The sequence below is a fragment of the Recurvomyces mirabilis genome (assembly GCF_035927965.1).
Source record: "Recurvomyces mirabilis strain CCFEE 5264 chromosome Unknown scaffold_9, whole genome shotgun sequence".
In the NCBI taxonomy this organism is placed as follows: Eukaryota; Fungi; Ascomycota; class Dothideomycetes; order Mycosphaerellales; family Teratosphaeriaceae; genus Recurvomyces; species Recurvomyces mirabilis.
In genome coordinates, this window is record NW_027041943.1 from 842232 (window position 1) to 855207 (window position 12976).

Below are 12976 nucleotides of genomic sequence, written 5' to 3' on the forward strand. Positions count from 1 at the left end.
TTCGGTAAGGTCGAAGTATCGAAGTAACGTCACTCGTATAGGTGGTAAATGAATGGAAGCCTTGTCGGCACTCGGAACCACCTGCCGAGCATCCGGAACGCCTTCAAATTTCGTCATAAGCACAAAATTCGAGATGCATGCCCATAGCGTCAGCATAAGTCATATCATAAACTCTCGGTCTCATATGCCCCGGCGAAAGAACCCTGGCTTCGGTGTTGTACCGAGAGACAAGACCAAATTCCAAAAGAAGAAAGCGGAAGAAGCAGCTCACGAGCTGGCAGAGCGCAGAGCAAGGACGAAAGACATCAACTGGTCGAGCACGGCGGAAATGTTGACATTGATGCAACAAAAGGACAAATTGGAGGACCAAGAGGAATACAACAAGCCTGCACTGAGGAGCAAGCAGAGTAAGGCTGTGGCTACAGAGGTCGCAAGACGGTCCCTGGCAAGATCCGTTTCGAGGGAGTGAGTGGGCTCAGCAATACTTCGATGCGAGGAAGTACTGACAGGAAACCTGCAGAGAGGGCGACAAAATCGATCTCGGCTTCGCCTTACCTTCGTCGGGTAGTCCTGACGAGATGCCTGGCATGGTCACGAACTCGGAGAATCAGGAGGAAATCGACGCCGCACCTGCCGTAACGGTAGAAGACGTTGAGGCGCACAAACAGCTGGATCCGAAGGAGGAGAGGTGGTTAGCGAAGTCGAGACGGGCGCGGAAACACAGTCGTGCTTCGCAGAAGATAAGGTTGCGCAAGCAGCAGGGGCAGGCTGCCTCGGAGGTGCAAGCGGCTTAAGAACGGTTCGAGGCTTTTGGGACGTTTTGGAGTACTGGCGTTGGTAGGATATACCCCCACGGCAAGCTTTTAGGGGTGTAGGATATACTAGAAGTAACAAAGGGGAATATACGACTCGCGATCTGCACTGTTCATTCCAGCTCACCTAGGAGGGAATGTCAAGCGGCCACTTTTAGGAAAAGTGCCGGAAACTCATCGGTTCGACTGATCATATGAGTTCGTCCTTGCACTGTTCACGTACAGTAGATCAGGAGATCGTTCCACCACTTTCGGCCTTCGACAAACGCTCATGATCACCCTGCTCTTCTTGGTATTATGACTCCACATCCACGCACAAGCTTCCTTGCCATACCGCAAGCTGAGGCTACTACCCTGCAGACTCCTCTGCCTGCTGTCTTGTCCTCCATCGGTACCTCACACTGCAGCTCTCGCTTGCAACATCGTCTCAAACGTGTGGCGCCAATCAAGCTCGCCCAGGTTGAGGGGCACAAGGGGCGATATTTCAGCTGGGTGGGGTGGAGACAGAGTCGGACATGTAGGAGATTGTGCCATCCTCGTGCCCCTACAGCTGAGTGCCCTGTTCCCACATCTGAAGCATTCGTTCCCTTCTTCCAACCTCACGTGATCCCATGCTGGGCCGCCAAGAGATACGAGTGCCTCGCTCAGCTACTGATACTGAAGATAGAATACGTGACCATGCGCGATGCGAGAGTGAATAGCAGAGAAGAAGGCTTTGCGCTGAGGAGTAGGTAAGGGTGTTCCGTGTGCTGGTGGCCTAAGCACTGTCGAACCACAGGATGCAGGCGACGTACTGAGCACAAGAAGTGTACAGGCCACAGTGGACATGCCATGATTTCAGCTCTATTCACTATCCATAATTATCGTACACCGCTTTCGTTGTGGGGAAGCCTCTTCACGCAAGGAGACTTCCCGGTATGCCATCGCTCAACGCACGGAGCTCTCTGTCCGTGACGATGGAGAGACTGGTCCCACCTAGACATGAAGAGGAAGCTCACCTCCACTGGTCATAACCATATCCACGAGGAGCCTACTCGTTTAAGCAACTGCCCATCGTCCTATCGAGTCCTTGACATCTCACGAGTGTTCAACGGCTCCAGCAGGAGTTATACTTTTGACGTCTTGTGCTGTTGGTCCCTCGTGGTACGGGCAATCTCTCCTGCGATATCCATACTGGTCCAGAGCAGACCCCCCGCCGATTGTCTTTCTGGCCGTCTCCCCGTAGCCCCGCGAGTCATCGTCGTTTGCATCTGATCGAGGCAGATGCATATATAGCCACTCATCATTGCAGGTGAAGAATTGACACGCACTCATTCTCGCGCGAAACGTCTGGAAGTGGAGTTTGGCGGGAGTGGATTGCCGAGAAATCCCGCTGACACAATCATCCTCACCATCCTGGCACCTCAGCTTGGTCTTCCTCTAGCTTTGACATTGCTTTGGAATCCCATACTACCGTCTGTCCACAGCATGGAGCTGCCTTCGAGTCTCCGTCGCTTTCGCAACGGTGATGCCTGTAAGACTACGCTTAAAGCAGTGAAAGGTAGAGAAGCAGAAGCATATGATCGTCCTTCCATATTCCCGTCAAGACAAAGCTTAAATACAACTCTTCCCACTCTCATAGCATACACTCATCTCGTCCGTCTCGCACTCATTGCGTCGTAGGATCTCGCCACAATCACGATGTCGCTCGCACGAACGCTGCCCTGGACGAGAAGTCCACTCATCATCAACGCTCCAGCAAGTTCACATCTTCCCCTCTACCGACAGCACCACTAACCTTCTGTCCAAAAGATGGGCCACCAAGCCGGCTCAGCGATGGCGATAGCGGTCAACAAAGCCGGTGGCCTTGGTCAGGTCGGCTCCGCAGGTGACATGAATGTACTTCGCGAACACCTGGACGCTGTGCAAGACGCGTTGCCGAGACATAATGGCGTTCTGCCCGTCGGTGTGGGCTTTCTACCTTTCATTACAAAGCTCGAGGACGCACTGCTGGTCATCGAAGCATACCAGCCAGCAGTCGTCTGGCTGTTCGCGGCGAAGGAGACACCGGACTACGTCACCTGGACTTCTCAGATCCGTGCTCTCAAGGCGCCTGTACCTCAGATTTGGGTCCAGGTGGGCTCTGTGGCTGCTGCTGTGGAGATCGGCAAGTCTTGCAGACCAGATGTAATGAGCATACAAGGCTCTGATGCTGGAGGTCATGGTTACGAGAAATCTGCTGGTATCATTTCTCTCCTACCTGAAGTCTCGGATGCACTTTCTGCTGCAGGGCTCGACAGTATTACTTTGGTAGCAGCAGGTGGTATCACTGAAGCTCGGTCCGCTGCTGCAGCGTTTACGCTGGGTGCACAAGGCGTGGTCATGGGCACACGATTTCTCTCTTCTCCTGAAGCTCTGGTACATCCCCTTTATCGTTCAGCAGTCTTGGCAGCGTCAGATGGTGGCACCCAAACCGCGAAAGCCAAGCTGTTCGACGAGCTACGCGGTCCTAACGCATGGCCTAATATCTATGACGGACGATGCATCGTGAGCGAAAGCTTCATGGATCACTCAGCTGGAGTGGATATTGATGAGATCAGACGAAGACATGCCGAAGCTGTCAAGATGGAAAGCCAGGGCTTTGGCGTCGATGGCAAGGGTAGAGCAGCTATGTGGGCGGGCACGGGTGTGGGTTTGGTGAGGAAGGAGATGGGAGCCGGCGAAATTGTGGAGAAGGTTCGACGTGGAGTCCAGCAAGTGCTGGATAGTGTTAGAGCTAGATTGTAGATCTCGATGTTGCTTGGGCGAGATATGGTCGACAAAGCCAATACGAGGGCTATACGTCGTTGGACGTTATGTCCTCAGCGTCTGAACGCCGTCACATATATTGTCATCATCAAATCAATCATCTATCTGTATATGAATCTACGTCGAAGCATCTCATTGACCTTTCACATTGCCGCTGTACGCTCTCGGCTTCCGGATCTTCCCGTTGGTATGTACTCCGGTGTCTTCAATGCCATTGACTAGTTGGTAGGTCCATATGAGTGCACCGGTACTGAGCGTCATAAGCACCGCAGAGCCTGCGAAGAGTCTACATCACGTGAGTAAATGCGATATCTCTCGAAAAGGTGTCATGACCTACCCAATTCTCTCAGTCGTGCTCAGCAAGGTGAATATCGGGTATGGATAGAACTTGTTGTATTGGTAGCATCTCTCGATCCACAGCCAGTAGCCGAAAGCGATGAAGCCACTCAATCCCAGCGCTGGCACAAAGGCGATCGTATATGGCGGTGAGAAGAATAGTAGATCGGTCACCAGGGCGATGGCGGGCACCGCATGAAAGCCCAGATCGGTGTGTAGAGCCATTGGAGGCGTCCAGCCCGGAAGGACAAGTTTGGGGTCGATCTGGAGGATCATACGTCAACGTCGTCCCATCGAAAAGCTCGTATATGTCATCTCACTCACAGCTCGCAGGCCCCAGTATAGCATGCTGATCAGGCACTCCATCGGCGCACTAGCGACACTCAGGGCGTTCTTCGCCGCGAATAGCCACCGGCTCATGGTCAGATCAGCCAGAAGGCCAATGAAGAACGTGACTGCAGCCAGCGACAGACCGATGATCGTCAGGTATTGTAGGTGCCATCCGTACGACGTGTTACTGTATTGAACTTGTATCAGCGACATGATACAAATTCCGGCTCTTCTCTGGGCCACTCGAGGAATCGGTACGCCATACATGGGATTTGGGTTGGTGAAAAGGTAGGTGAAGTTGTAGGCGAACGAGGCTAGACCGAGCACCTAGACATGTGATCAGCACATTTGCATTGGTCGTTATACATATAGATCTCCCGCAGACACGGCACGCACATGCAACAGTGCCGAAGCGCCCCGGGACGGTGACGGCCGGCGTTGGAGAGGATGCCGCCGCACCAGAGCTCGAGCGTAGTCTGTAGCCATGCTGAGGAAGTCGGACAGCGGACCGTCAACGTGCGAGGAGAGATATTGAGGTAGCCATAAGCAAAACAGTCTGAGGACTGGTTCCTGATATTCACCCACTCACAAACTTTCCTGCGTCATGGTGGCCTCAGCGTCTGCTGCTTCCGGCCCGATGCTTCGGGACGCTAAGCACGTGGCAGGCCGAGTGTGAGCCGACGGCCGCCGGACAGTGGTGAAGATGCCGCGACAGGAACGACCGAACGAGGCATACATTGCAAGACTGCAGACAACGTGAACAGCGGACGGGTCCCGAGCTGCTACACAGACGACGAGCACCGTAGTATGTCGAAGACGGACTGGTGAAGGAGGACGGCAGCTATCCTCAAATGGCGACTCTCCCCGCACTGCCTTATCGCGGGGGTCTGAATGCGAATGTAGCAAAGCGAGCTATGCACGAGAGTCCTCCGCTGTTTGCCATTCACGCTGTACTGTTGTAGCGACATGCTTGATTCGTGCCTTCCTGTTCCAGACTGCGTAACCACCTTTCCGCGCTAGGACCCGCCAGTGCGCCGACGACACTAAATCACCGGGCGAAATGCGCTGAGACGTGACACACCGACACATCAGCGTTGGAAAGAGATGCCTCGTCCGAAGAAAGATGGGTCCACCGAGCCGAAGAAGCGCAGTCGCACTGGCTGCTGGCCATGCAAGGCGCGCAAAGTGAAGTGTGGGGAGGAGAAGCCGGGGTGCGCCAATTGCGTGAAGAGTGGGGAGCAGTGCGACTACAGCATCCGTCTGAACTGGGGTGGGCGAGGGAAGCGCGAGGGCTCACCGACAGACGGCGGCTTCACCTTCGTGACCACGCCGACGTCAGGCGCTCAGGCCAGGCCTGGCAGCGGCCACGAGCATGTCTTCTCGGCGCAGCATATTGCTACGGCACCCTCGCAGCGCCCACCGAGCAGCCATCCGACCAACCTCCCAACCCCGGATGTGACGCCGGAAGAAGGAGCGGCCTTGGGCCCACGGCTGAATGCAAGATCTCATTATCGCAGCCACCCAAGTGGCGACCTCTCTGTCCTCCTGCCGCAGACGCCTCTGCTCCCTCAGTTGCACGGCCCGATGGAAGGACATACCCCGAACGATGACTTCCGCTGGTCCCCACAGCATAGTGCCAAACGTGTCAAGCTGAGCCCAACACAGCACAATGGACAGCCCGCGCAGCTTCACCCAGTCTTCGCGGTGCCACAGTATCCGCCACCAGTCGATGCATCGCCGGGATCCACCTACTTCACACCGCACACCATCAGCAGCATAGTCAACACACCTGCAACCCCCGGCTCGAGTATCGCCTCGGGTTCGCCATATCCCCTCCAGACTCCCTCACTCACTGTTCAAGATCCGCCAGATCTGAGGAGGCTCTCCGTGAAGTCACTGCTGTCGGATCCGTCGGATGATTTCGACAAGCCTCGCCTATTTCGAGCCGACAGTGCAGGACAGAGGAACTATGGCTTCGACCATGGCTTTCCGGATCACGACATTCCGCGCAATGACGATGGTCAAGCGCTTCTGCCGAGGTCTCCAGATCTACGACGAGCCAGCGCTGCGGTGTCCGAAGCCAGTAATTCCAGCGCGGAACCCGACGCCAGTAAGATGGCCTTCGAGTCTGGTGGCTACTATGCTCAGCCGGTGGCTGTCAAGATTCCTCGAAACTTGGAGCCCCTGCCGGATGAGCTTGCCAACAATCCTATGAATATGCTCTACTTCCACCACTTCATCAATCATACCGGGCGCATTATGGTGCCCCATGACTGTCCCGAGAATCCTTTCCGCGGCGTCATGCCGCAGATGGCCGTACGGAATCGCCAACTGCTGCATCTCATGCTGACATACTCCGCATCCCATCGTGCACGGTTGCTGGGCCACGCCGAGCCTGCTAACAGGATCGCCGCCTGGATGGGCGATGTACTTCCTGCCCTTCGTCGATCACTCGGCGAACCTGCTTCACCAGGCGTTCACGACCCCAGAGATCCATCTTCACTGGCTCCCCTTGCCACCGCAATCATGCTCGCCTCGCTAGAGATCGTCAGTCCAAATACTTTCGCCGTATCAATATCGTGGCAGAATCATCTGAATGTCGCTCGCCAGATGATCATAGCAAAGGGTGGTCTGCACCATCTCGCACAGCAGGCCGATGGAGCTCGTGATAAAGCCATCTTCTTCCTGAGTCGTTGGTTTGCATACTTGGATGTCCTCGGCTCACTGAGTGGCAGCAAGCAGGACAAGCCAATGGACGGTGCTTACATGGAGGATGGAGGCGGTCTGTGGCTGGTCAATCGCAGCGATGAAGAGATTTACCAGATCGACTGCTTCTTCGGCTTCTCTGGACGATGCATAGCACTTCTCGCGCAGGTCGCTGAATTGTCTACTCAGTGCGACAATCAGCGCATCGATCCCATAACACAACAGGTCAAGGTGGGCTGGCAGCCTCGTGATGATGTTCGCAATCAGGCGGAGGAGTTGCGAAAGCGTCTAGAAGCCAGTGCTAAGACTGTATATCGAGGATGCATGCACACGCAAAACACTATCTCATCACCACACTCGACAATTGAAGCAGTCACCGATCGCGATATCGAAGAGATATACGCAGTGAACGAGGCCTACCACTATGCCGGTCTCTTGCACCTCGCTACTCGCGTCCTCAACCATCAGTCATTCTCCCCTACGGTTCAGGATCTCGTGCAGAAGGTCATCCGTGTGCTGATGAAAGTGCGACGTGGCAGCACGGCGGAGAGCTGTCTGCTGTTCCCAATGTTCACTGCTGGGTGTGAGGCACAGACTGAGGAGGAAAGGGAAATATTCATGGGCAGGTTGCGGGAGATTGAGGGGTGGGGCCTAAGTCAGGTGGGAGCGGCGAGAGCGGTTATGAGTAGAGTGTGGGGTGAGGGCAGGGCATGGGTCACGATTGTAGAGGGAGAATTCTTAGGTTGAGTCGTAGACCAGCAAGACTTTGCAGTGAATGTTCGGAGCAGATGCACAATACCCGAGAATGAACGAGGTACTTTCAGACTTCATCAGTGATCCTCCGCCCGTATCCAGGTGCCGACCATAGGCTATATCAGTACTGATGTGATCGTTGACGTGGAACAGACTCCGGTTTCCCTGGTGCCACTGTAGACCGTGATCGACTCCTTTCCTCGGTGCTCGTTCAGATCAAATGGCCACGTGGTGGTCGACTGGACGCAGGAGCTCAAAGGGGTCTGTGGCCTGATCGCAACTTGCAACAAAGCCAGCTCCGCATTAGTCCGTTGCGGCGATGCCTCGCGGAGTGGCGGTTCCTATACCTTACCTTGAGCTGGCCTGTTATCCCATCCTTGACCTAGAGCTCGAGCATTACCCCAAGCAAAAGGCGAGTGGGGTCTGGAGTCCGGCTGGGTTTCGGCGTAGTCACTGCCAGCCAAGCTCTGATCGTCGTGCCTTGCACCTTCCTCGCCTGGCAAGTTGTACCTTGGGTACCCGCTTCGTTGCCAGTGTCCTCCGTCCTCTGCCTGTGGCGTTCCACACACGAAGCAGAAGCTCATGCCGCAGTAAGCGCAGACCACATGGTTGCAAGCCTCGCTCAGCTGAATACGACGTTGGCATGATTCATTTGGGCAGATCTGGAAGTCTCTGCCTTGCCTCAGCCCGGCAAATGCGACATTTTCCTCTTTCTTGGCCTTCTCCAAAGCCAGGCTGATGCGAGTTACGCAGTCGTGATAGCCAAGATCTGTCAACCTCTCCAGGCCGTGGCCACAGTTGAGGCAGCTCATCTGTTTGCAGGAGGCGCAGGACGAAACAGCATAGACGTTCGGATCCTCGCCATAATGCAGGCGACCCACGAATATGCCATAGGGTTTCGCTTCTCCTTTACCATCTGCAGCTGAGACACTACCTGCGCAGTATCCTCTCCTGAAGTTCTCGCATTTGTACTCTCGCTCATCGGCCTTGTAGGCAGTGATGAACCCCACGGACACGACGTGTGGGAACTGTGTGGGATGAAGGACCGTACGGTGCGATTTCGCTGGCCAGTGGAATTCGTGGGCCAATGCTTTGTCGAAGAGTTGCTTGATGCATGCTGTACAGAATTTGTGGTCATCAATATTGATTGAAGCGTAGTCTTTGTGGTCATCCAGGCAAACCTCGCATCGCCATGTTCGTGGGGAGGTGGATGATGCCATTGGGATAGAGGTATCTGGGACAATCACCTGCTCTTGAGAGGTGGTGGACCGTATAAGGCCCGCGGAGGTGGCAAGAACGCGAGAGGAAGTGGATTCAAGTTGTAGATTTCAGATCAGATCTGACTTTGACAGTGAGGGCGGTGCCTTTCAGGATATGCAAGCGAGCAGCAGTGCGAGCGGAAAAGAGTCTTGTTCACCTAGTACACGCGTGCTCACCGCCCACCATTCACTTCAACAATGCTGCCGTTCATGTAGCGACTTTCTTCACTGCAACCATGTCGTCAGTCATCACTCAATACGTTTTGGTGAAGGGAAGCATGGGTCACCTAAAGAGGAATGCCACGACATCTGCGACCTCTTCTGCAGTACCCATCCTGCCGAAGGCGATCATCTTCTCTGCTTCCGCTATGGCCTGGGGACCAGCTAATACGCCCGCATTCGTTGGAGTATTGATATAGCCAGGCTTGGAGACAATTCATATCAGCAATCTCCTGCGAATGAGCAGACCAGACCAACACGTACAGCAACGGCATTCACCCGGACGTGATTGACCCCTAGCTCCATCGCCATAGACTAATGCACAGCATAGTCAGTATCCACCATTCAGGGTTGAAAGAGCTCGCTTGTTCCCCTACCTTTGTGAAGCCTACAATGGCCCACTTCGTAGCACAGTATATTGCGTAATTGGCCGAAGCCGTGACTCCCATGATCGAGCTTGTGTTGACGATGGCTGCACCAGCTTGGAGATGGGGTACAGCAGCACGAGTCACATTGTATGTCCCACGCACGTTCGTGTTCATCAGCTTGTCGTAGTACTCATCCGTTGTGTCAGTCAATGGGTATGCCGTAGGGTTGACGCCAGCACAATTGAATACAAAATTCAGGCGGCCAAAGCGGTCGATCGAATCTTGCACAACGTCGTTGCAGTGCACGGAGTTCCCGACGTCGACGACCATCAGCCCGCATTTGCGGCCGCATTGTCTCATTGTTTCTTGCAAGCCCATCAGATTGATATCGCACAGTGAGAGGTCGCAGCCAGAATCTGCCATCTTCTGCGCCGTGGCCCTTCCGATGCCGGACGCCGCACCTGTGATGAGGCAAACCTTGCCGCTGAAGTCGTATGGCATGATGGCAGCGTGTATAGAAATCGATATCGTTCCGCGTGTAGCTTGCTGATGAGGGAGTCTGCAGCATCCACCTGATGTCGTAATGGCGATCTGCAGCAACCCAGCATAGCAACTAGACCGAGGGGCGGGGCGGAAGCATTGACATCCATAATACCTGCCTCATTGGACTCATATATAGGTGTTATACTTGCAAGCGGACAACCGAGGGAAAGATCGGTACGTGCATGCAAGGATAAGTCAGCAATGCTGTCTTGTTCTAGCTGTCAAGATTGGATGGTAGTAGACTATCAGCACAGTCTATAATGGTCTACACTATAGTGCTACCTTGGTAGTAGTATTTCCTCACTACAAGCTACAGTGTTACAGGAGGACAACGATGAGCCTAGCACGTAAGGGATCACGTGAGACTCGGCACTCAGCGCACTCGTATATTGCGAGGCGCAGGCGTCTCGCCTGCGACGAAGCAGCAATCAGCGCTGGCCTTGACGAGCATTAGTTGAGTCGCGTCCTATACGCTGCGACATATCTTCCTTTAGATACTGCTGTTGCAAGATCCAGAAGTTCTGGCGGAAAACACCTACAATATGGATGAGACGGGAGTCATGCTTTCGAAGCTCGGCTCGGTCAAGGTTCTTGTAGGAAAGGACGATGCGCGTGACTGTCGCGGCGCAGGTGTCAAGCATACGACGGTGACCGCTATCGAATGTATCAGTGGTGATGGTGGGTACTTGCATCCCATGATCATATGGCCGGCCTCCACTCATCGCAGCAACTGGACCACGTGTCCTACACCGGGATGGCATTACGCCCATTCCGAGTCCGGATACACTGACTCCCATATAACGAGGGAGTGGCTCCAGCCCGTGTTCGATCCTCAGGGTAGGGAGACGGCCAACGGTAAACGGCGTGTGCTGATCTGTGATGGCTTTGGCACGCACGAGGCGCTTGAGGTTCTGGAGTTTTGTTTTGCCAACAACATCGTTCTCCGTCGCCTACCCTCCCACACCTTTCACAAACTTCAGCCGTGCGATCTCGCGGTGTTTGCTCCTTTGTCAACCGCGTACCGTGACAACGTCGAGCGACTAGAGCGCGGAGGCGTGAATGCGATTGGAAAGGAGCACTTTGTGTCTCTGTATCGTCCAGCGAGGGACAGAGCTTTCACCCGCCGAAACATCCTCGCTGGGTGGAGCTAAGCTGGCTTGTTTCCCTTCAACCCCGACAGAGTCCTCTTGGATCTTCCCAAGCCTACCGACGACTCGACGACAGTCGAAGAGCCGCAGGGCAGACCCTGTACACAGGAAACCGACACTACGAGAACCCATCACGCCGATTACACCCGTGTCAGCGCAAGCTTTCATGTCGCTGCAGGACATAATTGTCAACCACGATGCTCGTTCACTTGACCGCTTGAGCAAACAGAGCCTGGACAGGCACGTACATAAGCTCGCCAAAGCCGCCCAGACATCATGTGCTCGGGGCGCTTTGTTACAGGATCAGATCAAATTCTTGCTCCAAGCCGACAATGAAGCTAAGGTTCGACGCGCAACCGCATCAACAGTTCTGGGTAAGGCAAAGGTGATGAGCTTCGAGGATCTTGAAGAAGCGAGAGCGGAACGGGCAGGGAAGGAAGCTGCTCAATGGAGTAAGAGGAAGGCAACACCCGTTTGGCAAGGTACGAATGCAATGTCACAACCTGGAACGGACCCCGAAGTCGTATCACCCGCTAATGAGCCAATACGGCAAGAGTCGCTGAGCATACTGTTGAAGCATAGAGATCCACAGATGGGGATGAGTCAGCACCATGGAACCACCAGTGGCACGAATGTGGTAGAACGTTTTGGAAGAGAATGCTGTAACCTGTCCTCGGTATCTGTACTTGGCGTACGGGAGCTCCAAGATACCAGATTCAATGTATTGTCCTCACGTTCATATACTGTCAAGTGAGTGAAGCGCAACTTGTTGTGCATCGCGACGATGCCTTTTCCTCCTTTGAAGAATTGCCTTCGCGTTATCTGTACAGTATTTGGTGTACAGTGGATTGTGTGATGTAGCCCTACAAGTCGATCGTCTGGGCATGCCGCAAGACGCTACTTTATAGGTCCAGAGCAACGTGTGGATGTCAACGCGGCATAAGTTACACCCGGATTTCGCTGTTTCGTCAAAATCTCCATGACATACAATTGAGAGGAACCTTCCATTGTAGCCAGCGGGAAGATGGAACTGAAGTTACTCAAAGAGATGAATGTGTTTTCGGTATCTCTTGCCCAAAGAGACTGCACATCCAAACCTTTCCGCTCCCGACGCCGATTACCAGTGTCTGTACCGTTGTGCGTGAGCACGATGGCCGATATTCTGACGGCAGCCATATGATATTCGAGGAATCGTGCGTTACCCACAGTCCATCTGCACTTACCCCCACGCCTAGGCCTTTAGTATGTCCGGAATCCTCGGTCCAGGACAGCGAACGGGTTGCTGAAGAGTCATTCAAAGGAAGAGGTCCAATGTCGGTTTCGAGGGAAGATCCAGTAACGCTGAAAGAGACTCGATTTAGAGCTCGACCAACTTCATGCGTTTGAAGACACTGCCCGCTGCTCGCATCCCAGATCTTGACCGTCTTGTCGTCGGACGCCGAGGCCAGGCGAGACGAGTCGGCGGAGAAGACGACCGAGCTCACCGTCTTGCCGTGGCCCTCTAGCGTTCGCAGGCACTGCCCGCTGCTCGCATCCCAGATCTTGACCGTCTTGTCCGAGGACGCCGAGGCCAGGCGAGACGAGTCGGCGGAGAAGACGACCGAGTCCACCCAATCGCCGTGGCCCTCTAGCGTTCGCAGGCACTGCCCGCTGCTCGCATCCCAGATCTTGACCGTCTTGTCCGAGGACGCCGAGGCCAGGCGAGACGAGTCGGC

The 12976-nt window shown here is 54.5% G+C and overlaps 6 protein-coding genes across 6 annotated transcripts; 3 read left to right on the forward strand and 3 right to left on the reverse strand.

Moving 5' to 3' along the window:
- Positions 1-184: 184 nt before the first annotated feature.
- On the forward strand, positions 185-794 carry LTS14_004359 (uncharacterized protein; the record flags this gene model as incomplete). Its single annotated transcript, XM_064837061.1, has 2 exons — positions 185-465; positions 521-794. 2 exons carry the CDS (start codon positions 185-187, stop codon positions 792-794), a joined length of 555 nt encoding a protein of 184 aa, XP_064695694.1.
- A 1809-nt stretch (positions 795-2603) lies between these two features.
- Positions 2604-3821, forward strand: LTS14_004360 (uncharacterized protein; the record flags this gene model as incomplete). Its single annotated transcript, XM_064837062.1, is given in 2 exon segments — positions 2604-3560; positions 3579-3821. 2 exon segments carry the CDS (start codon positions 2604-2606, stop codon positions 3819-3821), a joined length of 1200 nt encoding a protein of 399 aa, XP_064695695.1.
- A 111-nt stretch (positions 3822-3932) lies between these two features.
- Positions 3933-4751, reverse strand: LTS14_004361 (uncharacterized protein; the record flags this gene model as incomplete). Its single annotated transcript, XM_064837063.1, has 3 exons — positions 3933-4199; positions 4260-4592; positions 4662-4751. The coding sequence occupies 3 exons, from the start codon at positions 4749-4751 to the stop codon at positions 3933-3935; spliced, it is 690 nt and encodes a 229-aa protein (XP_064695696.1).
- A 618-nt stretch (positions 4752-5369) lies between these two features.
- On the forward strand, positions 5370-7718 carry LTS14_004362 (uncharacterized protein; the record flags this gene model as incomplete). The annotated part of the gene is made up of 1 exon (XM_064837064.1): positions 5370-7718. The coding sequence occupies one exon, from the start codon at positions 5370-5372 to the stop codon at positions 7716-7718; it is 2349 nt and encodes a 782-aa protein (XP_064695697.1).
- Positions 7719-8065: 347 nt separating this feature from the next.
- Positions 8066-8944, reverse strand: LTS14_004363 (uncharacterized protein; the record flags this gene model as incomplete). The annotated part of the gene is made up of 1 exon (XM_064837065.1): positions 8066-8944. One exon carries the CDS (start codon positions 8942-8944, stop codon positions 8066-8068), a length of 879 nt encoding a protein of 292 aa, XP_064695698.1.
- A 322-nt stretch (positions 8945-9266) lies between these two features.
- LTS14_004364 (uncharacterized protein) lies at positions 9267-10071 on the reverse strand (the record flags this gene model as incomplete). The annotated part of the gene is made up of 2 exons (XM_064837066.1): positions 9267-9407; positions 9580-10071. The coding sequence occupies 2 exons, from the start codon at positions 10069-10071 to the stop codon at positions 9267-9269; spliced, it is 633 nt and encodes a 210-aa protein (XP_064695699.1).
- Positions 10072-12976: the final 2905 nt, after the last annotated feature.